Here is a 24,034-nt window from a genome sequence, read left to right as displayed (position 1 = left end):
AGCCCAAGACATAACCCTCACTCTGCCCATGCAAATGTTTGGACTCCTTTTATAGCCCTTCCCTAGACTGCTAAACCATGTGGCTCTGCAGACTATTGAGCTTCAGAGTTGGTTCTGATGGTAGGGAACTTGAATCTTTCCCTAAAAGACAGATATGGGCCTTGAATTGCTTCTCTGCCGCAGTTTCCATTAGTGCAAGATTCAGCTACTAAAAGGAGAGGTGAACAGCACTAAGGGCCACAAACGTCATTCACCTAGGGGTAGTCTTAGCATTTCTAATAAAGTTATATATTCACCACACTTCATGTGCGTGTGTAAACCTGTCCTGCAAGGAAGAAGAGCTGTCAGTGGAAGCAATTAAAGGGGAGAAGATGGTGCTGTGGATGGGCCCTTACTCTGTAGGGGGAGCCCAGTAGCAGCCATACAGGGAGAAAGCTAAGGAGAGATGGTGGTACTACCTTTCTGTGAAGGAAGAGTGGAGTTTTTCCCCCTTGTTTCCTGTAGGTGGCATCAGTTACTACATGAAATGTCCCCTTTATCAGCCTCTTTGTAGAGATGAGGGCACTAGCTCTGATCCATGTCAGCCTAGCGTAAATCCAGCAGAATGTGGCTCAGTCTCATCCTGCATTTTGGGAAAAGAGGACAGGTCACCAGAAATAACCAGCCCATTGCTACAGAGAATTGTTTGGTTTATTGCTGTCGGAAGAACTTTCCAGACGCTATCAAGTCAACCCACTCACCCCTGCTCTGAAGGAGAGACCCTTGGGGTGAGGAAAGCTTAAGGCGCCCTCAGGGCATCAGGCACAGCCACTAAAGCAGCAAGGTAGGTCCCTCCATCCCATCAACCCCTGCAGGAGGCAGAGCATTGGTCTGTTTAGAAGCAGCTCTATATTACTTTGCTGATAGCTTTTTATTCTTAAAGGGCCTAAGTTACATAGAAACATGCCTCAGTTAACAATGCAGCAGCTTAGAACAGCTAACAGCTGCTAGATAATTTGATGCATAGCTTAAGGTAGTACTGAACGGCTGATCAGCTTGAATGGCCAGGTATATTTATTTCCACCAGCACCTGTGTGTGCGTATTCACTGGTACCCAGGGCAAAATTTGGCAGGCCAAGCCAACTTCTCGGCATAAGAAGGGTCACGCATGGGAGTCTCACAGGAAAGAGTTGCTCTTTCCAGATGCACATTCACAAAGAGACCATCACCACAGCAAAACACACAGGCCATAAGCAAGACATTAACAAAGCAAAGGCTAAAAAACTCAAAGCCATCCTGGTGTCCAGGTGCTGCCACAGCTGCTCTGGACTGTAGGAATGACACCCTGGTTATTGCAATGGATGGTTAGGATCAGCAGTGGTTTTCCCACACAGAAATGTGCTGTGTGTGTTGCAGTGCCTAGGTACGGAGGGGAGATGTAGAGATAGGTGGGGCTGTCCTCAGGCACACCCATACCTGCCCATGGCCTGCAGGGAGTTACGAGTGGAAAGGAGGGCAGAGCAGGGATTCCTCTCTCCTAAATGTTCTTTTCAGAGATTAAGAACTTCCCTTCATCACTCTCGTTCTTCTCCAGGAGACAGCCATGGGCTCCAAACAGAAACAGCCCATGGGCCTTTCTCCCAGATTGGATGATCCAGAAGCAGCCCATCGCTGCTGTCCTATTCTAGGTCTAGCATTAACGGGGGCTGAGAAGCAGCAGGGGGCATGCAGACTGGTTTTGCTGTGAGTATATTTCCCCCCAGCAGAGGACAGACCTAGAGCAGCTGCCTCAGTGCTTGCTGCCTCAGTGCTTGCTCTTTTGATTTTTAGCACTAACATTCTCAGAGGGCTTCTCCCCTCCCAGCTACACGGGGAGGTAAGTCTGTTCCATCTCCCACTACATGATTCCATACCCAACACATAGGGGATAGGCCCACACTAGCTTGGAACACCTGGATCCTGATCTGGGGAGCATAGTCCCCTGGTAGCAGCCGGCACCAGCCCTTCTGAAACCCAGACATCAGGAGTCAGACGACACCAAAATCAGGAGCCACTTTGAAGTCATTGGGCTTAGGGACTTGGCCAGGCCTGAGAGGGAATCTGCAACTGACAAATTGGAGTTTGGTCAAGCCTGGCTCCCCGCCCATCTCCCCTGAGATGCTGACATTACCTCATCCTCCACTCCCAGCAGTTTCAGACTCCTGAACGCAGCCCTGATCCATTCAGAGAAGGATGCTCCCCGGCTGAGTGGAGATGAAATGACCACGGCTGTTGTATGCATGAATTCCTCTTGCTCCTGGGCAGGAGCACAGGCCATTCCCACACCAGGCGCTCGACCTGCCTCCAGCATGCTGGAGACGTCTTAAAAAATCAGCTTCCAAGGTGTTTTAGGTGAGACCCACTAAACTCATGACAAGCGAGAGAGCTGAAGAGCCCAGAGATCCTTGGGGCAGGATGGTGTGGAAGACCTGGAGTCGCAGGACATTAGCGACGTTGCACTTCTCTCACCTGGAGATCCGGTGGTGGTTCCACCAAGAGCTTGTTCTGAGCTGACTTCTGCTGTCTGGGATCCTGGGGGCATCTCGGTGGAGAACTGCAGCTCCTGAATGGGTCTGCAGTGCTGATGGATCAATGGACTCATCCCAGGGGAGGGATGACCTGGACCCCATCAGCGTGTCCTGCCTACATAGTCAGAGCCATATCTCATCACTGCTCATGCTGGACACTTTGTAAATGTGCCCAACAATCGGGAACCGGACAAAACCTGAAAGACAAAAGAAACCCGACACGGGCCCTGCAGCACAAAGCCGCTGGTTGCAGGTGGTGCACTGGCCCCCGTCTTGCTGCAGCCTCCCATTCAGACCATTTCAGCCCATTTGTTAATATCTACAGAGGACAACTTCCAGGTGAGACACTCCTGCTGGCTGGGCTCACTCAGCAGAGCTACCACAGCAGGTAAAAGGAGGAGTTCTTTAATGTTTAAGTTAAATAAGTTGTTTAAAAAAAGAAAACCTGTCTGAAATTATGACAACCACTGCTAAGGTCTAAGCATGCTACAATCTATTAAAAATATATTAAGTAGTACTTGTTTGCTACCAAGTTTTAAAGAAAGTCAAACCACTGAACTGCTAGAAGTCACTGGCTATGCACCTGGAATCAAAGTTTGCTGAAGTGCTAAACCAGTTTTTGATAGCAGAAGCCTCTTCTGCAGATGCAGAGAGAATATTTGCCTAATTTCAGTTTATTCAACTAGTTCAGTCAAAATTAAGAAACCGATTGGGAGTAAAAAAGCAGGAAGGCTTGTTTTTCTCTTCCAGTCTATGAATAAAAACTAGTTTGAGAGGATGAGATCTACTAGTTCTAAAATCTTGAAGGACATGGTGATCAGAAGATCAGTTCAGTTCACTACCTACAAATACTTCCTTTGTTTAATAAATCAGTTTTCAATTAAAAACATCTTGATAAACATTTTTACACATCCAGCACAAATAATTTTAAAATGCATTTTGTACATGCTGTGCTAATTGGCTCTTTGCTCTCCTGTCCAGCCACCAAAGGACAGGGAACAGCCCCCAGCCAGCTCACTGGAGCCAGCAGCCCGGGGGTCCCGCTGAGGCAGCCACTGTCCAGAGCTGGTCTCACCATTTCTCATTCCCGTGTTACTACTAGCTCTGTGTCATCCTATCACTGCTGCTTCTGACCTCTCCCATAGCCCCTGCCAGCACCAACAGACCCTTCCTGCAGCCAAACAAAACCGTGCCCTGGATGTTTCTGGTCCTTTCGCCAGGCAGCAGGAGTGACTGCGGCTAAGGTGGAGGGCATGTCTGCTGAGTGCAGAAGAATATGCTCTCCTGAATGGGCAGCTGGGTTCTGTGCGGGCTTGGCCAGGTTTCCTACTCACAGCTGAGCGCACCGTGTTGTTTATCTAATACTTTGCTTGAGGGCCCCGGGAGCATGGCCCTCTGAGCCCCCATGCTGTGCTTTCCCACACAGCAGCTGCCTCCCATTTTACCCCGGCTCTCTCACTCCTCCAGTGCAGAGCTGGGACTGACACTGCACCCAGCAGCGACCTGTCTGCACTAGCCCATCACAGGATGGAACCACCTCTCCCACATCCACTCCCTGCACCTACAGGGCCCCTGCTGCCCAGACATGCTACCTCTGTAACCAAGGTCCAGGCTGTTCTCTGGCTCTGACAGGGCGTCATCATGGCGCTCGATCTGGATTCCCGTGTCTCCATGCCTGGCTGTCAGGGGAAGGAGGAGTTTGGGGTGAGGAGGAGTCACATGCATCGTGCCCACATGTCTGTACTGCCCCCAACAGAGCTGGGACTCCCCTGCCTGGGGGCACCGCCCCATCCCTCCCTCCAAATGCAGTAGGGACCCAGGTCCCAAGCACAGACCTAGAATCAAAGGGGAAGTCCCTGCCCCAGACAGATGCAGAACCAGAGGGGTCCCAGGAAAAGGGTCACACTGGGTCAATGGGAAATCCCACCCCATCTACTATGGGCAGCTGTGCCCAGCTCAGGGGAGACCCCTCTGGGCTGCCTGGCTCTGGTAGGGAACGCACCTTTGGCTGCCTGCGTGAGGTCGTTGAGCTGCAGGTTGGATGGGAGGGACATGTTCTCTCGGGGCAGTCGCACCCTGTTCAGCCTCAGGTTGTTGGAATCACTGCAACAAGAACAAAGACTGACAGGCTGGAAGAGCACCCTCCAATGGCACAGCCCACTGCAGTGCAGGTCTCTCCCCCAGCTAAGAGGTCTTGCCTCCGCCCTCACTGGCCCCAGTTCATGCCTACATTTCAGTAGATTTGGCTCATTCCAGGCAGGGTTGCAGGGCCTTGGAACACACAGCTAGGCTGGCCCGCAGCCCCTGCTGCTGCATCCGTGTCCCATGGGACCAGAGCTGCTTGAGGGGGGGTCTGGGGCTGGGACAGGGAGCCCAGCCCAGCTTGGTAGGGACTGGACAGTGTCCCCATGCAGTGGCTGGGGGCCCTCTGTGAAGTGAGTTGGCAGGAGTGAGTCTAGCTCCCAAGGGCCCAAATTACAGTCAGCCCCAACTGGCCCCAGGCACTGGACTCCTCTCTTTCCCCTAGACAGGCCTAACCAGGGCAGGGCAGGCTGGGGGTGCCCAGACTGTCCCACCTCTGGGGATAGAGATCTCCAGTCTTCAGTCCTAAAAATCTGGCACCTGGCAACACCACTAAACTTATCCCACCCCTAGGGGAGTGACCACCCAGCAGCCACCCTGTGGAGCTGGGCCAATCTCCACATGCTCCAGGCAGCCCCAGACCATCCCCAAAAATTACACATGCCAAAGCAGTGAGGGGGTGGAGAGGCAGGCACAGGAGTGTGTGTGGAATGCAGGCGTCAGGTCGTTCAGTGAGGGTGGCAGAGGGAGGCTAAATAAGGCACTTTTACCCCTCCACCAAGTCCTGCCAGAACAGAGACCCCAGCACCAAGGTGCAGCAGTGGGTTACCTCTGGGGCAGCGGTGCAGGTCCAGAGAGCCCTGGCAAAGAAGACAGTGCGTTAGGGACAAAGCTGGCATCCTGGCCCTTTACCCAGAGCTGGGCACGGCAGGGGTGCCAGGGCCTTGACCCTAGAGGCTGGGGGGAAGGAGCCCTCCCAAGCCAGGGCACTGGCAGTGCAAGGTCATGTGCCTCTCACCTGACGCCTTCTTCCCCTTCCTGCAGACCACACAGATGATGAGGGTATTGAGGCAGAGGAGGGTCCCCAGTGCCAAGGCTCCTCCAACGACAATGGCCAAGAGGGACAGCTCCACACGGGTGTCCAGGAGACCTGCACAAGAGCCAGCCACCCGCATTAGCGACCTCCAAACGCAGCAGACACAGGGCTACGCCACCCCAAGGCCTGGGCTCACTGGCCATTCCTATATGGCACCAGAGGAGGCTTATCTGGCATCTACGGCTCCCCCATCATAGGTTCATAGATTCCAAGGCCAGGAGGGACCATTGTGGCCATCTTATCTGACCTTATGTATAGCACAGGCCAGAGAACTGCCCCACAATATCCCACAGCAGATCTGCTAGAAGAACATCCACTCTTGATTTAACAATTGTCCGTGATGGAGAATCCACCGCAACCGCAACCACAACCTGAATTTGTCTAGCTTCAACTTCCAGCCATTGGATCTTGTTCTACTTTTCTCTGATAGATTGAAGAGCCCATCATTAACTATTTGCTCCTTATAGACAGTCATCAAGTCACCCCTTAACCTTCTTTTTATCAAGCTAAATGAACTGTGCTCTTTGAGTCTGTCACTAGAAAGCATGTTTTCTAATCCTTCTGTGACCCCTCTTCAATTGATCAACATCGCCCTTGAATTGTGGACACCAGAACTGGACACAGTATTGCAGCAGTGGTCGCACCAGTTCCAAATGCAGAGGTAAAATAATCTCTGCTCCAACTCGAGATTCCCCTATTTATGCATCCCAGGATTTCATTAGCTACTTTGGCCACAGCATCACACTAGGAGCTCGTATTCGGCTGATTATCCACCATGACTCCCAAGTGTTTTTCAGAGTCTCTACTTCCCAGAATAGAGTCCCCCATCCCGTAAGCATGGCCTACATTCTTTGTTCCTAGATGTATACATTTACATTTAGCTGTATCAAAATGTATATTTTGTTTGCTTGCATCCAGTTTACCAAGCAATCCAGATCAGTGACCTGTCCCTCATTATTTAACACTCCCCCGAGATCAGTGTCATCTGCAAACTTTATCAGTGATGACTTTATGTTTTCTTCCAGGTCACTGATAAAAATATTAAATAGTGTAGGGCCAAGAACCAATCCTTGTGGAACCCCACTGGGAACACACATGGTCAATGATGATTCCACATTTACAGTTACATTTTGAGACCCATCAGTCAGTTTTTAATTCATTTAATGTGTGCTATATTAATTTTATATTATTCTATTTTTTTAATCAAAATATCATGCAATACCAAGTCAAAAGCCCTACAGAAGTCTAAATATATTATGTCAATATGTTTATCAACCAAATTCATAATTTCATTTAAAAAAAAATCAAGTTATTTGACAGGATCTATTTTCCATAAACTCATGTTAATTTGCATTAATTACATCCTCCTTTAATTCTTTATTAACTGAATCCCATATCAGCCACTCCATTATCCTGCCCAGGGTCGATGTCAGGTTGACAGACCTATAATCACGAGTTGTTCCGTTTAACCTTTTTAAAAGTGGGTACATTAGCTTTCTCCTAGTCCTCTGGAACTTACCCAGTGCTTCAAACCTTATTGGAAATCAACATAAATGGTCCACTGAGCTCATCAGCCAACTCTTCTAAAACTCTTGGATGCAAGTTATCTGAACCTACAGATTTTTAAAATGTCTAACTTACTAGCTTCTGTTTAATATACGCAAGAGATACTAGTGGCATGAAAAGTGTGTTATCACCATGTGATGATGTTATATCATCTGTTTTTTACCCCCAAATACAGAACAGAAATATTTATTGAACATTTCTGCCTTTTCTGCATTAGTACTGATAATTCTACCATTGGTCCAATAATGAACTAATACTACTATTAGGATTCCTTTTGTTCCTAATAGATTTTAAAAACTCCTTATTGTCCTTAACTCTGCTGGCCCTACATTTCTCCTTGAGTCCTTTTGCTTCCCTTATTAATTTTCTACAATTTTTCACTTCTGATTTATATTAATTATAATTTAACATTGAAAAACATAATTCTAATTACATATATAAAATGATGGGAGTCTAAATTAGCTGATACCACTCAAGGAAGAGATCTCGGGAGTCATAGTTCTCTGCAAACATCCACTCAGTGTGCAGTGCCAGTCAAAAAAGCTAATAGAATGTTGGGAATCATTAGGAAAAGGATAGATAATAAGACAGAAAATATATTGCCTCTTTATAAATCCATGGTATGCTCAACATCTTGAATACTGTGCGCAGATCTGGTCACTGCATCTCAGAAAAGATATATTGGAAATGGAAAAGGTAGAGAAAAGGGCAACAAAAATGATTAGGAGTATGAAACAACATCCATAGGAGCAGAGATTAATAAAACTGGGACTTTTCAGCTTGGAAAAGAGATGACTAAGGGGGAGATATGATAGAGGCCTATAAAATCATGACTGGTATGAGAAGGAGTAAATAATGAAATATGATTTACTCAAGAGCTAGGGGTCACCAAATTAAATTAATATGCAACAAGTTTAAAACAAACAAAAGGAAGTATTTCGTCACACAATGCAAAGTCAACCTATGGAACTCTTTGCCACAGGATGTTGTGAAAGCCAAGCCTATAACAGGGTTCAAAAAAGAACTAGACAAGTTCGTGGAGGACAGGTCCATCAATAGCTACTAGCCAGAATGGACAGAGATGCAACCCCATGCTCTGAAGTATCCTTAGCTTCTGCCAGAAACTGGGAATGGGTGACAGGGGACAGATCACTTGATGATTACCTGTTCTATTCATTCCCTCTGAAGCACCTGGCACTGGCCACTTCTGGAAGACAGGACACTGGGCTGGATGGACCATGCGTCTGACCCAGTTTGGCCGGTCTTATGTTCTTCTTCTTATTAACTTCCCTTTCTTCCACATGTTAATTTTTTATAGTTCTCTTTACCTCCCCACTAAAATCAGGTCAGTTTTTTAACCAACATGGTGCTCTTTGATTGGAGCTTTTTGGTCATCTAGCAAGGTGTTGTTAAATGATTCTCAGTTATCATTCACATTTTTTCTTCCTCTCAGCTGAACTAGCTCATAACTGCTTTCAGCTTTGTGAAGTTGGCTCCATTAAAGCACCAAGTATATAAATTACTGGTCTGGACTTTATTCACGTCTGCACCTCCAGGTGCTGCACTTCAGAAGGATGCTATGAGTCTCTATATTCACTACCCAGTTCCCCAAGTAACCCCAGGGTGGAGCAGGAAGCCTCAGATACAGCTGGGCTCCTCTCACAAAACAGAGATGCTTTCTGGGGGGAGTGGGATACAGGGTCTTTCCCCTCTAGGAAGCACTGGTTCTGATCTTGCCTCAGGGCATGGGGACAGGCTGGCTCAGGGGGGTGCATATTAGGGAGACAAAAGAGATATCAGTTCCTCTCCAGGGGCAGTAATAGGGAAGAAGTCTCCATCCCCACAAGCCCTCAGCTCATTCATTTCCCCCATGGACATCCCTCACTCAGGTGCTTGTCCCCACAGCCCTCCTTGCACAGACTGCAGCCTCTCCCGCCACTGCTGGATTTGCGGATCACCCCAGACCAAGATGAGATGGGGGGCGGCCTCACTCTGCAGTGCTCTCCAGCCCTAGTGCCCGACTCCCAGATGGGTCGCACCTACCCGGCAGCAGGATGGAGGAGTTGGCGATGCCCACGTTATTGGCTGCAGTGAAAGAGAAGTTCTTGGCCATGCTGCTGAGCTGCACCTGCACGGTGTGGTTGGTCAGCCAGGGGTAGCTCTTGGTGTCCAGGATGAGGAAGTCAGACGTGTTCACCATCATGTGCCCATCCTGGTCTATCCAGGTGATGCTGGCTGGAGGGTTGGCCCGCACCAGGACAAAGAGAACCATGAAGAGACCTGGGTCCTTGGCCTCCTGGTACTTGGCATTCATCTTCATGATCTCTGGTTTAACTGGGCAAGAAGGGACACAAACCAAATGTGTGTAAGACAGAGCTGGCCCCAGGTCTTGAACCCAGTGAACTCTGACACTGGGGAGGCAGCAGGATCTAGTGGTTAGATCAGGGGACAGGGAATGGGGTCTAGTGGGCTACAGCAGGGATCTGCGGGTCAGGACTCCTGGCTGTGGGCTGGGAGCAGGGGTTTGTGGGTTGAGGGGCAGAGTTCTTCTGCCAGGGTTGAATTTGGCAATGGTGGGAGGGAAACACCATCACTGCGTTTGTGGAGCATTTTAATGAGGAGGCGTCATTATTAGTGACGCATTCAGGTCACTCTCCTGTATTCTCTGCATATCTGAGTTGGAGGCACAGGGCTCAACCCCTCAAGTGCTGGCACTAAGTAGCTGCTATTGAGAATAATGATTACAGCCCCTGCAGCTGGTCAGGGCATCCAGGGCACTGCACAATCACCGTTCCCAGTCCAGCCCCAGCTGCTTCCTTGGTCCACAGACACAAGCATGGGTGGGAGGGAAGCCTCTTCCATTCCACCGTGTCTAACCGCATGGGACTCGGCTGGAGAAAGTGCAGGAGAGCTGGGTCCAACTCTCCCTCACGTCTTCAGGGAAATACATTTGGTGGATCCCAGGGTACCGTGAGCACTCAGTGCGCGGTCTGACCAGCTGCCTCTCTTGGAGTTCCTAAGGCTGCCAGTCAGGAGGGAGGGGCAGCAGAAAAGCTGGGGTGAAGGGGAAGGGCTGGAACAGTGGGGTCAGGATTGGGAGAGGAGAAGAGAAGGGGTGAGGCTGCAGAACAGGATGAAGATGCTTGCTGTGGGGAGGGCTGCCACACCAGAGCTCTTGGTCTCTGCCCTAATGAATTCTCTGGGACGAGGGACCTGGCCCCGGCCCCGGCCGAACCGAGGGGGCAGCCCTTACACTGCACGTTGAGGAGCACCGAGGCGTTGGCGGTCTTGCCGGAGGCTGGGTCCATCAGCGAGCAGTTCAGCTCTCGGTCTGCGCGCTGCGCCGTCACGGTGAACGTGCTGGAGCTCTGCTCGAAGGCCTCAGCCGAGGTGGTCAGGAGGGTGGAGCCGTTGGTCTCCTGCTTCCGGCCGTTCAAGTACCAGGTGAGCGCGGGCACGGCTCTCCAGCTGCCCGCCCGGCAGGTGAAGTCCCGCCGCTCCTCCTCCTGCAGGGTGCTCACCAGCAGCGACCGCCCGTCGATCCGGGGAGCCGGCTCCGCCCGCCCTGCCGGGACCGGGCGAGAAACGCCGCCAGGGCTTGGCCGGAGCTCGTCCTACCTGCGCCCCGCGCCCCCCGCGCCCACACGGCCCGCGGCGGGAACAGGCCGCGGAGACCCCGCGCTGCGCTGCGCTGCGCTGGCTGGGGAGCGGGCGGCGGGCCCGGCCGCCCTGCGCGAGTCTCGGCGCCCGCCCGCCCGCCCGGGGCCAGCGCGGTCCAGGGGCCCCGCCACGCCGAGACGGGGCCAGCACCGCAGGACACCGGGGCTCCCCGCCCGCCCCGCCCCGCCCCGGCCCAGCCTTACCTGGCTGCACCAGCGCCTCCCAGAGCAGCAGCAGCGGCAGCAGCGCCCGGGGCAGGGCAGCCCCGCCGGCCCGGCTCCGACCGGCCCGCTCCATCCGCGCCCCGCCCCGCCCCGCCCCGGGCCCCGCCGCCAGGAGAAGCGGCTCCCGCGGTACCCGGCCAGGAGAAGCGGCTCCCCCCGCTGCCGCCTGGGCCCTGCGAGGGGCTGCGCCAGGCCGGACGTGTCGAGGCCGGGGGACGCTGAGGTGCAGGCGAGGCCCCCAGGCCCGGCTCCGGCTCCCTCAGCGCCAGCGCCAGCCCCAGCCCGCCACTGCAGGGGGCTCGCGCCCGCGCGCACCCAACCGCCTCACACCCGCGTTCTGCGCGCGGCCGGGCGGGGGCGGGGCGGGGCGGGGGAAGCTCGCGCTCGCTCTGCCCAGGGCGGTGACGGGGGCGAGCCCCAAGGACGCGCCGCTGCGGCGGGCGCAGGCTCGAGGCCGGTTGCTCGGGATCGCGCTCAGGCCGGGCGCCCGCGCCGCCGTGCTGCTGCGCTGCCCTGGGGCGGCCTGGCCTGGCGGCAGGCGGGGGCAGAGCTCTGCGCACAGCTGCAGCCAGACAGGGCCACGCTGCTGCTCGGACACTGACGGGGTGGAAGGCCCTTCGCCCCACGCCGACAGCGCTGCAGGCGGCAGGCCGGGCGGTAACCCCGCAGGCCCAGCCCCGGGAGCTGGAGCCCACGCTGCCAGCCTTTCAGGCTGTGTCTTCACTGACGCCACCGTCCGATCGACCTCTCTGCCGTGCCCGAGTGCTCAGGGCAGAGCCGCGCAGTCGATCCAGAGATCGAGGGCGTAAGTGGCGTGGCGCCGCCAGGGGAACTCCCTTCCCGCCAGTGCCGTGCCGGGCCGGGCCGTGCAGTGCCGGGCGCGCAGAACAGAAGCAGAGAAATCGACGGGCGTTAAGGCAAGCTTTCTGCGTAGCTTGCCTAAGTCCGGTCGACTGCCCCTGAGTCTCCGAGGTAAGCACAGACAAGCCGTGAGAGTAGAGATTACACTCTGCAACCAGAACAAAAAGCAGGTTAAAAACCCCCTAGGAAGAATGATGTTTGCGATGAGTTTAAGGGCAAAAGCATTAGGGAGGAAGAGAGGCCCTCCCTGTCAGCACTGGAGCCCTGAACCCCACAGCATCACACTGAGCCGCGCAGAGGGAGTGCAAAGGGAAGTCTATACTTACACCACTTGCAGCGTTAAGAAAGCCCTCGGTACATAAACCCCACTCTGGGAGTAGTAACACATAGTAGCAGATTGAGGCACCACGGTGCTAGGGGCTGAATGTGCATATTGAGAGAGTCCCTGCCTCACACCACCCACCGTTTAAATACATAAGACAAATAAATGAAGGAACCGAGACAGAAAGACTAAGTGATTTACCCATGATCCCACAATAAGTCTGTGGCAGAGCAAGGAAGGAACCCAGTTTCCAAAGCCCTCGTCCAGCACTCTGTCCCCTCGGCTACTGTCACTGACAATAGGCCCCTCTATTTCCACTGCCCTAACGGAGTGAAATGCAAACAAGGAACTGGAGAACTCAATAAACCTCAGACTACATTTGCTAGGGACAGAGGGAAGGACAGGGGTTTTCGGAGAGCACCCTTTCATGACTGCTTACATAGAAGTGAAAATAACATTAATTAAGCCCAAACATCTGGCTCTCAGGACCAGTCAAACTGGAGTTTATTTGGCATAGGGAAGAACAATGCTAAAGCTCAAGCAGGGTCAGCTCTTCTCTAGGGCAGGCAAGTCCAAGAAGTGGACTACACAGGGGCCAATCTCATGGTGAATCCCTGCCAGGTGGCTCACCTGCCTGAGGGCTTCACCTGTGAGCCTGTCTGACACAGACACTGCAGACCATGCTCTGTGCCAGGCCAGCAGAGGCTGCCAGGATTGAGATCCCTCAGGCTCTGTGAAACAAACTTCTGGCTGTTGCTCAGGATGCACCAATCTAGGCTGCCCTTGCCCCTCTGGAGAGTTCAGGATTCTGTACAGAGCAGGTGTCTGCTTGGCCCAGCAGAATGATTCATTAACAACCCTCTCCCCTGGGGCAATCCCATCTGACCTCTTGCCTGGACAGAGGGGCTCTAGTTGCTCCCCTGGAGGTCTGGGTTCTGCAGCTTCCTCATCATCTCTAACAGCATCTGGTTGCAGAGTGCTGAGTAGGGGTTCATCAGGACCAGCTGGTGCCGAGCAAAGGCACTACCCAAGCTGGCCGCCCGCTCAAAATCTTGCCTTGCATCGTCCTCATGCCCCTGCAGCTGGTTGATGAGGCCTCGTTGCACGAAACATTGGCATGCCACACACCCTGTGCCCCTGCTGAGGTGCAGGGCTGTGTCCAGGTCCTGCCGGGCACCTGTTTGGAGACAAGTCAGCAGCAAAGGGTGAACTTTGCCTGTCCTTGGTCAGTGCAATGTGCTGAGACTCAGCTATGGCTCCTAAGGGTTCAGATCCATGATTACTATGCACAGCACTGGGTGCTCTCCATCGCCTCTGTTGGAACAGCTAAGTCTTAACCCTCTTGTACAGGCAGGGCGCAGGGCAGTGACCGGAGCCACCCACAGAGTCTCTCTCAGAGCTGAGATGCTATGACCACATTTTCAAAATAAAAAAACAGGGTTATTTTGTGCAGATTCGTTTAAGGATCATGAAATGTTCGTTCAATAGACAGAAGTGCCTATTTTCTATGCTGTGCACCAGCTTCTGACCCACCCACAACATGGGAGTGTTCTTCATGGTAACTTCTTCTGAATTTATCTACCATGGAACATAGACCAAGAATCATGAACACTCACTCTGAGCCCCAGCGCATCTCCAGTAGTGCCTGCACTCATCCTAACCATGCCAAACCCCATTCATTGCCCTGAAAATTTGTTCCTGGTAAATACAGAGCAAATTCTACTCAGTGCTGCAACACACTGGAACAAAGGGACTGAAAAATGGGGACATTTCAGGACTCCCAAAAGAAGGTCCTGTCACAGCAACATCACATGAAGAACTGGATTACATTAAGTCAGGATTCGAACCCAGGAGTTCCTGGCTCCCAGTCCTGAACTTAGACCCTGCTTCTCTCCCTCAAGGGGAGAGATCTGCTCCACTATTGTATGCGATTCACATACAGGGTGCTCTGACTGCACTGCTGCCCATCAGATCCACCCTTGGCCCACTCACTCCTAAAACCAGTCAGACCCCCATCTGTTTGCAACCCAACAGAAACTGCCAAGCCATGTGTGATGGGCATGACTCCACTCCTCAATTACCTGCCACAACCCCTTTCAGACGAAGGGCTTGCGCACGGTTGTTGTAGCCTGAGGCTCGCTCTGGGAGGAGCTGAATGGCCTCACTGAATCTCTCAAGGGCTGTGTTCACATCTCCGGATTCAGCTGCTAAAACCCCCTGCAGCTCCAGGTCTTTGACTTGCTCCAGCAGTTCTGAGGCGAAAGCTCCATCTGTGTGATGCACAAAGGAAAATCCTCATGTATGCAGCACTCTGGGCAGACACCCAGCTGGGGGATGATCCCCTGTGCCAGACCAGGGCACAGTGAGGGAAGAGCCTCACCACCTCCAGGCATGCGAACCCACTGGACCAGGGGTTAGTCTAGGGCCTCTGAGCTAATCATGGGCTCTGCTTTCCTGATCCACTAAGGGTTGAGAGCAGCACCCAGGCATGCCATTGGTTGCTGTGACAGCAGATCCCCATCAGGCACTTTTACTTAGGCAGGTATGCAGGCTGGACAGCAGGCTGCACTTAAACCTAACATGCAGTTTAATTTTCAGCACCTTCAGATTCACCTAAACTTGCTGCTGGAAAGAGAGACCAGAAACCTCACTGCAAAGTGCATGGGGCCTGGCCCCAGGGCCAAAGTGTCCGACCTGCTCCCCAGTGAATTAGAAGAGGAACTGTCCTGTCTCCTGTATGATCCACGGGACTGCCTGGACCAGGGTTGTGTCCAACGGGATCCACTCAGCACTCTGATCCAGGCCAGACTCCCTGGTTACTTGTCACAACTTTGTGAGTTTGGGGGAGGTGACATGACCTTGAGATGCCCTTCTCAAACTAACCAGATTTGTGCTCATGGCTGGACAGTCTGCCAGGCCAAAGGCTGCTTCAGTAACTGCCCAAATGCAGAAGGCAGGTTGGGCTGATCAGGTGGGTATTTGCTACCACCCTTCCATCGCCTGTAATTCCAGCCCTGCTCTGGGGGCCCCCCCCAACTCCCAGTTGCACCGTTATCTGGTAGGAGTAACAGATGCAGGGACTTGCTGTTCTCTTCTAATCTAAGGGACAGACATGCAGCCTGGCAAAAGGCAACCAGACAGCTCTCTTGCATCAGTTTGTCTGCAATTGGCCTCCAAGCCCCCATCAGTCACTGCCAGGGGAACACTGGAATATTCCACAACATCCATAGGACTAGTTTTCCCCCAGTGTAACTCCATGATTTCTCTTGAATTACAGCGGTGCCGTTGTTCACAATTCAGAATGTTCTTCCCTTCATTAACCAGTGCCACCACACACATTAGACACATCAGACACCACACACATTCCCCAGCCAGTGGGGAGGGGAAATCACAGCCACTGCAGAGACATTTAGTTACCAGCAAGAATCTGAGCCCCCAGAGGTACAACAGCTGCTGAATGAAACCTCACCTTCCCCTTGGACTGCCACTGCCGCCTCCTCTTCCTCAGCTAACCCGGGGATAACCCCAAAAGGAGTATTGGGGTTAAAGATTGTTTGCAGAACCGCCCTGTCCTTGGCTGTAGCCATATTTAACACACAGAGAGAGGCAGGAAAAAGCACCTCTAACAACCAGGAATGAGGCCTGCAGACTCTAAGGGGGGAGGCTGGTCTAAAAGCAGCCAATAGGAGTGTGGGAGGAGATGAGGGCAATGCACTTCAGAACAGCAGGGGAAGTTAATGTTCAGATGGCACTTTAGCATATTCTGTTCCTGGCCAGAGGCAGATAAAGCCCGCAAAGGGCAGGCCGCTGGCTGTTAACTTTAGGCCAGGACAGCAGTGGAATTGTAGGGTCCAGACATTGAAAATGTCAAATGTGAGCTGAACTCCCTAAAACTGTTGCGGGTGTTGAGGTCAGTAACAGGATGCGTGTGGAAGAGAGGGATTCTAGTCCCAGGCAAAGTATTACCAGCTTCTATTGCACAGATATGGAAATAAACTGGACTCACATTCAGGCCATTGTTAAATCTTGACTTTTTTTTCTTACATGCCTCCTCCAGCATGGGCCTTTCCTCCCTGCCTACACAACCAAAACTCTTGTCCAAGCCCTCATCCCTCATGTCTTGGCTACAGAACCCTCCCTTTTCTGGCCTTGACTCCTGCCCCCTTACTACCCTTGTATTTTCACAATGTTGCTGCCAAGATCTTATTCTCATTCTTCTGACGTCAGCCATCGAGTTCCTCTGCCAGCTCCTCCTTCACCTGTGTGTCAAATAAAAAGATACTTGTCTTTACCTTCAAGGCAATTCATAACGTAGCCCTACCCCACTTGGTGGCCTAGTTACCTATGGTGAGGTCACCCCTTGTTCGCTCTGCCAGTGTTCCCAGCCTTCGTTGCCCACAAGGCAGTTTCTCCCTCTGTGCCTCTCTCATGCCTGAGGAAAACCCGTGACAAAATCCCCTCTGCCTCGTCCTCCTCAGGACACCCCTCTGGATGGTTCTGCAGGCACCTCAGCAGAGGGCATGGCTGGGCAGATAAACTGGGCCTGTTGTTCTTCCCGCTTTCCTTTGTCCTCAGCTGAAACCAGCCATCCACCATCCATGAAACATCCAGCAGAGCAGGGCCAATTCCTCACCAGGTTCATTGGGTTGTTTGTTGTATCCACATCCCCTCAGCATATCTGTGGCTGTTGGCTGGCTGGCTGTGCAGCGACCTGTAACGTGGCCTTGATCCCATCTGAAGCCTTTGGGCTCTCCCAGTCTATAAATATTTACTATACTAATGTAGCTAACTTTTCCTTCCATTAAGTTCAGTTTCATAACACTTAGAACTAATTCAGTATCACAGATCAAGATCATACACAGTTGTTGAATATATGTGAATTAATTTACTTCCTAAGAGCTTTAGAAGATGGATGGTCAATGCCACAGTGAGATCCCACACACAAGTCAGCATGTACACAAGTTAGAAAGTACACACACACTCTTGGCACAGGGTCTGCTTAACACTGACTTGGGTGACTTTTACAAATGGTGTTTCACTTGTTCTGTGACTGCATGTGACCATAAGGGATCAAGGACTTGGGAGGGACGAGGCCTTCTTCCTTACCTTTCAATAGGTCCCTCTCCATTAGTACTGCTGCCTGCACCATCATCCTCTGTGAGCACCTACGGTCAATACTCCAAAGCTTTCAGGAGCCAATTCAAAATTGCCTTGTTTTTTGCTCCTCCCCTCCCTACATACCTCTACATACTTCTACCCCTGGCTGCCTCTATCCCGTCATACATCTTCAGCCACACTGCTGCAAGACATTCCTCTGCAGCTCCTGACAGAGGTGAGGGAAGCTCGATTTCCACGCCATCCATTCTCAAACCTCCTAAGCACTGTTTTCTCCCGTCTGAACCTTCTAACTTTTCTTTCATGATATCACTGCATACCCTTATGTTTAAAGGTTACTTGTCAAGAACCATTCCCTTTCGAGGCAGTGACTCATTTCTTTCCAGAGCACCAGGCACATCTATGGAGCTATAACACAAATAGTAATAATGAAATCACATGCTATGAATTTGCCCTATCTGAAGAAAGGGAATTCATATGATGAGGATAATAAGCAGTGGTACCAGGAACACCTCCTCTCCAGCTTTTTAAAGATAAAGTAAATTAAGAGTCACCCACTGCAGCAATAAACTTGACATGTTTATTAATTAAACTATCACTTAAATAAAAAAAAGTGCATAGAAAATAAACATGTTTAAAAACTCCTTTGTTTTTTACAACTATATACACTTTTTTATTTTTACATTCAGTCTTTCGCAGAGCTTTCAGCATTTTTTTTAAACTATTAAAGTATATCCTTCATCCCTGTGAAAGGGAGTTAACACTGATGTAATTTAGACACATTTCCTTTTTTTTGTTTTTTGTTTTAAACCAGAAGCTTGGAAGAACACAAGAAAAAAAGAAATAAAAAGATCTGTTATACATGATAAGTTGTCAAGAAATGTATTATTTCTAGAACATAACCTTGCCTTTGTAGAGCTTTTTTTTTTTTTTTTGAACAATTATTCACCTATCTGTATTTACTAAAGAGACTGTTAAGTTTAATAAAAGAAACACCACAAGTATAGTTCTTGGTTGATAGACAAAGCTACAGTACCTTGTTAAAAAGATACCAGGAAAGCACAGAACACATTTTTCCCAATATGCAGGTGGTACCCCAACATTCATAACCAAAAAAACCAAAAACAAAACAAAAAACAAGTTGTACAAGTACTGACTGGTAACATTGAAGGTCAGAAAAATCCTCAAGCAGGGACCCTGTGGTCTAAGCATTTCATTTCCGCAGCAAGCTCCCAGATGTAATACTGTGGCTCCACAGGGCTCAGGAGTCTGCGCTAGAGCCCAGCAAGCCCCCTTCGGGTTCAGTGTGTTAACCCAGCCGCGCACAGCTTGATTATTTTTCCTGCCTTTGTTAGCAACTGTAACACAACCCTTATCTATAGTGTTAAGAGAATTAAAAGCCATGGACCGATACTGAACTAGGCTTCATTACACGGTGCATTACTATATTAGTTCCTATATATATCATATTTATAGTTATAAAAACTCACAGGTGTATTGAGTATGGACCAGTAGCATGGGTTTGAATGGCATGATTCTGCACAAAGACCATCTTGCTGAAGAACCTGGTATTGCTTTGAAATGAAAGAAAATGAAAATAAAAAGATTATACCCAGCCCTTTACAATGACCCGCTTTTCCTTTAAAAAAAATTGGTTTGTACAAATAAAAATAAATGCCTTAAGGTTTGACTTTTAGTATTTTCAGATATCATGATCTATGTCAGTCCTTATAAAATATACATTCATATACGAGGAAGCTGCACTGTGCTCACTATTAGCCTGGGCAGGACAGGGTTAAAGGCCTGCGTCTTACAGATGAATCATTGAAAACTTAAATACTAGCTGCCAAGGCTTCTCCCCACCTTCCTTTTATTTGTTTAAAACTGTAAGTGAATGAGAACCACTGTGCTGGAGATAGACTGGTGAGAACAATGGAAGTGGGGAGCCAAAGGGACCCCTGGCCCAGCCTGCAAGTCAGCACAATTCAGCTTCTCTGGTTTACAGACAGTTTCACTGGCCACAGTGGCTGCTAGTTAAGGCAGCCACAACAGGTATAGCAGCAAAGCATTCAGTGAGCTGGATCTTCCACCAAATTTTAACCTGATCGTTTGCTTTCTCCGTCCTCATGGTAGAGGAAATTTCTAGTGCCTTGTTCTGAGAGGGACTCAGATGACATCTCTCTCCTGTTTGCTCCTTCACTTATTTTCCCCCCTCCTCTTGTTTTTTTTCCTAAACAAAGGGGTTTCTGGGAGCAAAGTTTCCTGATCAGAGCTTACTCTTAGTGTGGATTTCTGGTGAGGACTCAATTTTGCTTATCAACTAGCTGATAGCTACACAGAGTTTTGGCAAGAGACAAAAATGGGATTGTTGTCAGTTGCAGAGGCTGATTCTCAGTCGGATTAAGGGATCACAGTGGGAGGGAGAAGGGGAAAATGACTGAACTAGACCTTTCTGAAGTTAAAATTCAGAAGTGTCCCCAGCACTGCCGTGAAGAGTCTGTCTACGGATGCTGGGCTGAGATTTCCCCAGACATGCTTTCTGGCCTCTGTGTGCGTGCATTCCCAACTGTCAGTGCATCAAATCATTTCAGTAACAAATGCAGCTCCGATTTTTCCTTTAAAAAAAGTTTTACAAAACAATAATCACACAGTGCAATTAAAAAAAAAAAAGGAAACACCAATTCCTGATCCTTTTGAGTGCTGCATTTCATTCTCAGGTCAGAGGAAGGGGTCTCCGGGGTTGAACAGCCCAGATTCAGAGTGCCAGGCTATGAGTGCTAAGGAGTTATTAGTCAAGGCTGTCCAATGTCCTTAGATGGCTGCTGCTGCTTCACAGCAGCCTTTCAATTTGCTAGCTCAGCAGATGGCCTGTCACAGGGAACGATCAGAGGCGTGGGGGTGCATTATGATTTTACTGTTCATACGTTTCCAAGTGAGAGGCACTCGGCACTGAGTAGTGCATTTGTGAGTACAAGTCTCACACTGCTCCTAACAATGATGGCGAACCAAGGCAGGGCTGGGGGTCTATTGCTTTGCTCAATTTCCACAGGACCCTGTTTCTATGGTAAGAGAGTTGCGTATTTTCCCAGAATTAAAATCCACTCTGGGTCTTCATCCAGTGAAGCTGCTTTGGAAACAATGGTGGAAGTTGGCTTTCCCTGCCACCAATCACAGAGCTGGGGTTAAGTTAAAGTGATCTATCCAGGGATGCAGGGACCACGCACTCTCAGTACGTATCCTGGCAAAATCGACGAGTTACTGAGGAGGACACGTCTGCTCTGCAGGATTTGAGTAGGATGGAAAAATTCATATTTCTTGCCAAATTCATAATTCTGAGCCCTGAACAAATTAATGGAAAAGTGAAGATAGCAATTACTACCCCCTCTCCTTCACCTTTCTATAAACAGAACAGTGGCATGTGTCAAGGCTGAATCATGCCTCTTTCTGCCAGCAGTGGGAGAACTGTACCAAAAAACAGTAACACAGATGTTCAAATAAAATTCCACTGAGTCAAACTCCTCCTGAGTTGGGTGGTTGTTCCCCCTGCCCTCCCCCTTGACAAATCAATATAATTAAGGTCCAGCCAAAGCTTCCAGGAAACAGTTACTTAAGTCAACAAGGCAGAACAAGATTAAAAATAAAATAAAATAAAAACATCCCTCTCTCCAGAGAAAGGATCAGACTATGTCCAGCCAAACATTTCCTATAACGGTCCTATGAAAATAAAACAATTTAAAACCGATTATTTTAAATTAGGATAATACCACTGTTTAAAAATAGCCTTGTCATAAGTGCTTTTCCCTATGAAGTGCTTCTCATAGAAAAATATACAAAATATATTTACATTTATAAAACCTTAAATACTAAACTGTAAACAGAACAGAGTAAAATCCAATCATTTAATTTAAGAGGTTTGGGGCTTTTCTTTCTTTTGGAAGGTTGAGGTTGACCCCAAAGGGAGGTTATCCCGCTTGAACTAGGGACTAGTGTCATTCTTTTAAATGGATTTAATATTTCACTCAGGTGGGTTTAGTTGTGGCAGTTGCAAACTGGTTTCCTAAACACTTTTTTAAATGCTACAAGGAGTATGCTCAGACTGTTAGTGTTTGGCCTTGCATTTTCTCTGAGCTTTTATACCCCCTTTTGGTGCCTATTCCTATGTCTTAGAAGGGAGACTGAAGTAACCGTAACCTAGAATGGATCTAGAGAGAGGGATGTACCTACAGAAATCACTCATTTGCCTTATTCATATTATTTAAGCCATCTGAGTAGAACTTCTCCTGCTGAAACTTCTGCAGACAGCCCTTGCTAGTTTCTGTTTGGGAGTACTGGCTAGCTAACAGAACTGCAGATTTCCATTGCTTGGACAGGCTCAGGGGCAGGGAGGCAGATCTCTGGGATTTGCGTGTGACTGGAAAAGCCTTCAGCTCCTTAGACCAAAGAAGAGTGCTCTTTTCTCATGGCAGATATATGGGAGAAGAGTTGTTCCTATTGTACAAAAGAGTGTCTGCTGAATCAAGGCTTTTGCTGACAAGGATTTACACTTTGGACTGTAAATCCTGGAGAGTGAATCACTCTGTAATTAGTTGGCATAAGCCCAAAACAGCCCTTTCCTTTACTAGAGAGAGCTAAGAATTCTCTTACACAAAAACAGGAATTTCAGAGGAAAATGCTACTGAAACCCTTTTCAGTCCACTTACAGGCTGCTGTAGTTTACCCTAGTCTTATTAACTCTTCCTGGGCCATAATAAAGGACAACCTAATCAAGAAAAATGCACTGGGCCAACTATGGCCTCCCTAAGAAGTCTGGTAAGACCCAGCCAGCTCACAAATAGTGTTTTGGAAATGTATGGTGGAAGGAACCACAGACAGTCAGAATATCCTTAATGGAGCTGGTTGGTGGGATACAGTTTCTCCCCCTAGGGAAAAAGCTCAGTCAAGTACTGTGCTTTTACTTAAGATACAGCAAGCGAAGGAAACAGAAAACCCCACATTCATGTTCCTGGCAAAGCTGGTAATTCTGAGTCCTGACAAACCAAGGACAAAAATCTGAGGCCACTACCCATATATGGGTCTTGGTCTGTTTTGCCTCATCCATCCACCCTCCCACTCTCCCACTCATTATCCCACAATGACAGCAATACTGGAGGGGGAAGAGAAAAAGGGCAGTGGAAAAAACATAACAATCATATTGAGGATCTTCTCTGATCGTCCATGTCTTTCACAAGGATAAGTGTGCGCATGTGAGACATGAAGATGGGGACTCTGACGGAGAAGTGCAGCCATCACTTACGTCCCTGAGCCCAGTCAATCTTTATTTCTGTCTCTGTCCTCCCCTCTCCCTCCCAAATGGTGGGAAAGAGATGCATTGTAACTTTGGTTCACCCCAGGCCCTTCCAGGCTCACTCACAGCTCATGAAAGTTTTAATTTAAGAATTTTCTGCACTTCTTGGCGCCACAGTTACAAGGCAGTTTGTTGCTGGCGTCTTCAATGGGGAATTTGTAGTCATAAGTGAGTTCCTCCCCACGGTAGATTTTGCGCATGGCGAAAATGACAATGTGTTTCTGGCCATCAATGTTGATTACACGGGAGTAACAGTTGGGCTCACATGAGTGGTTGATGAAGCGGGCTGCATTCCCATGCATAGTGGCATCTACCACTTCGGAGTCATCAATGCGGAACATGTAGCAGCCAATCCCCTGGGCATGGAAGAAAGAAAGGCATTTAGAGCGGAGGGGAGCCAAGATTCCTTCTCCCCTGCCTGGAGTTTCAGGAGATTGTTTATTACCATAACTAAACAAGAGAAATCAAATTTAGTCTGTGTGGAACCATAATCTCCTTAGAATCCCACAGCCACTCTTTGGTTATAAGGTATTTTGCTTGAGCCATTTCATCCTCACACCCTTTGAATCTACAGTGCTGGTACAGGGCTCAAATCTTTCCCATGTCCTTGGAGGAAGCAAAGGAAGTGCTGCTAATGCTCCAGTCAGTGCTGGAAAACCTGGGAAGTCTGTTAACTGCAACCACAGAGTTCAAGTGCAGTTTTTACACCTATTAAAGTTTGCACTACACATTTACTTGACTCCCTTTAACCCACCCTTGAACCCAGATAGACATATTTACGTCCCATGCAATCCCCACGAACCACGTCTGGCCAGGATCTGGGTCCATTCTCTACAAAATGCTGCTGGAGGTCATAATGCTGCACTGCGACTAGAAGTTGCTCGTTTTCAAGTCACAACAAACATGTTTTGGCCCTGTCAGAAAGCACTTAGGAAGTCACAAACTCCCTCTCTTTTCCATAATTTTTTTCAGTTCAACATTATTATCCTACAGACTTCTATGTCACCACAGACAGGTAGAGTCTTCAAGAAGAAACTGCTGATATGATGTAGGGGAGAAGTTGCCAACAACGGGCATTTAATTCGGGCCTTGTCCGAAGCAAACACACATCAGAATGTAAAACTTATTTGGCCTCTAAAACTTACTTGAGATGCATGATCTAATGGTTTGAGCACAGGTATGGCAGCCAGAAACCCTTCAGTTCTAATCTTGGATATC

At 49.5% G+C, this 24,034-nt stretch overlaps 3 protein-coding genes across 6 annotated transcripts in view; all 3 read right to left on the bottom strand.

Annotated features, from left to right (window-relative positions):
* Window positions 1-126: 126 nt before the first annotated feature.
* On the bottom strand, window positions 127-12,698 carry TMEM25 (transmembrane protein 25). 3 transcript variants are annotated; one of them, XR_010923297.1, is made up of 9 exons: window positions 11,154-11,506; window positions 10,544-10,855; window positions 9,334-9,624; window positions 5,647-5,778; window positions 5,458-5,488; window positions 4,549-4,649; window positions 4,139-4,225; window positions 2,488-2,743; window positions 127-622 (listed from the first exon to the last, which is right to left on the bottom strand). XR_010923297.1 is itself a non-coding variant. In XM_067566344.1 (8 exons), the coding sequence occupies exons 1-8, from the start codon at window positions 11,245-11,247 to the stop codon at window positions 2,693-2,695; spliced, it is 1,095 nt and encodes a 364-aa protein (XP_067422445.1). In that variant the 5' UTR covers window positions 11,248-12,698; the 3' UTR covers window positions 892-2,692. The 3 variants fall into 3 exon arrangements, 2 of the variants coding, with proteins under 2 accessions (XP_067422445.1, XP_067422432.1); XM_067566344.1 differs by lacking the exon at window positions 127-622 and having other exon boundaries at window positions 892-2,743; window positions 4,139-4,221; window positions 11,154-12,698; XM_067566331.1 differs by lacking the exon at window positions 127-622 and having other exon boundaries at window positions 892-2,743.
* Window positions 12,699-12,837: 139 nt separating this feature from the next.
* Window positions 12,838-16,372, bottom strand: TTC36 (tetratricopeptide repeat domain 36). Its single transcript, XM_067566394.1, has 3 exons — window positions 15,827-16,372; window positions 14,439-14,627; window positions 12,838-13,534 (listed from the first exon to the last, which is right to left on the bottom strand). The coding sequence occupies exons 1-3, from the start codon at window positions 15,942-15,944 to the stop codon at window positions 13,266-13,268; spliced, it is 576 nt and encodes a 191-aa protein (XP_067422495.1). The 5' UTR covers window positions 15,945-16,372; the 3' UTR covers window positions 12,838-13,265.
* A 1,666-nt stretch (window positions 16,373-18,038) lies between these two features.
* KMT2A (lysine methyltransferase 2A) overlaps window positions 18,039-24,034 on the bottom strand; it is an 83,243-nt gene continuing 77,247 nt past the window's right edge. For both annotated transcript variants that reach the window (XM_067566306.1, XM_067566314.1), the window contains one exon: window positions 18,039-23,172. In XM_067566306.1, the coding sequence (XP_067422407.1) occupies window positions 22,897-23,172 (276 nt within the window). In that variant the 3' untranslated portion in view covers window positions 18,039-22,896. The remainder of the gene's footprint in view (window positions 23,173-24,034) is intronic.

This window comes from Emydura macquarii, unplaced genomic scaffold (genome assembly GCF_026122565.2).
Source record: "Emydura macquarii macquarii isolate MOO-44397 ecotype Brisbane River unplaced genomic scaffold, CSIRO-AGI_Emac_v2 contig_312, whole genome shotgun sequence".
NCBI classification, from domain to species: domain Eukaryota; kingdom Metazoa; phylum Chordata; order Testudines; family Chelidae; genus Emydura; species Emydura macquarii.
This window is presented reverse-complemented; position numbering and strand designations above follow the sequence as displayed.

Excerpts from the sequence above, each read along its gene's own strand:
- TMEM25 (XM_067566331.1), bottom strand. The coding sequence starts at position 11,247 with ATGGAGCGGGCCGGTCGGAGCCGGGCCGGCGGGGCTGCCCTGCCCCGG. Across the intron at positions 9,625-10,543 it reads GGTGCTCCTCAACGTGCAGT|TTAAACCAGAGATCATGAAG; the intron begins GTAAGGGCTGCC and ends CTTCTTGCCCAG. Across the intron at positions 4,650-5,457 it reads CCTGCACCGCTGCCCCAGAG|TGATTCCAACAACCTGAGGC; the intron begins GTAACCCACTGC and ends TTCTTGTTGCAG.
- TTC36 (XM_067566394.1), bottom strand. The coding sequence starts at position 15,944 with ATGGCTACAGCCAAGGACAGGGCGGTTCTGCAAACAATCTTTAACCCC. Across the intron at positions 14,628-15,826 it reads AGTGGCAGTCCAAGGGGAAG|ATGGAGCTTTCGCCTCAGAA; the intron begins GTGAGGTTTCAT and ends TGCATCACACAG. Across the intron at positions 13,535-14,438 it reads TCTGAAAGGGGTTGTGGCAG|GTGCCCGGCAGGACCTGGAC; the intron begins GTAATTGAGGAG and ends GTCTCCAAACAG.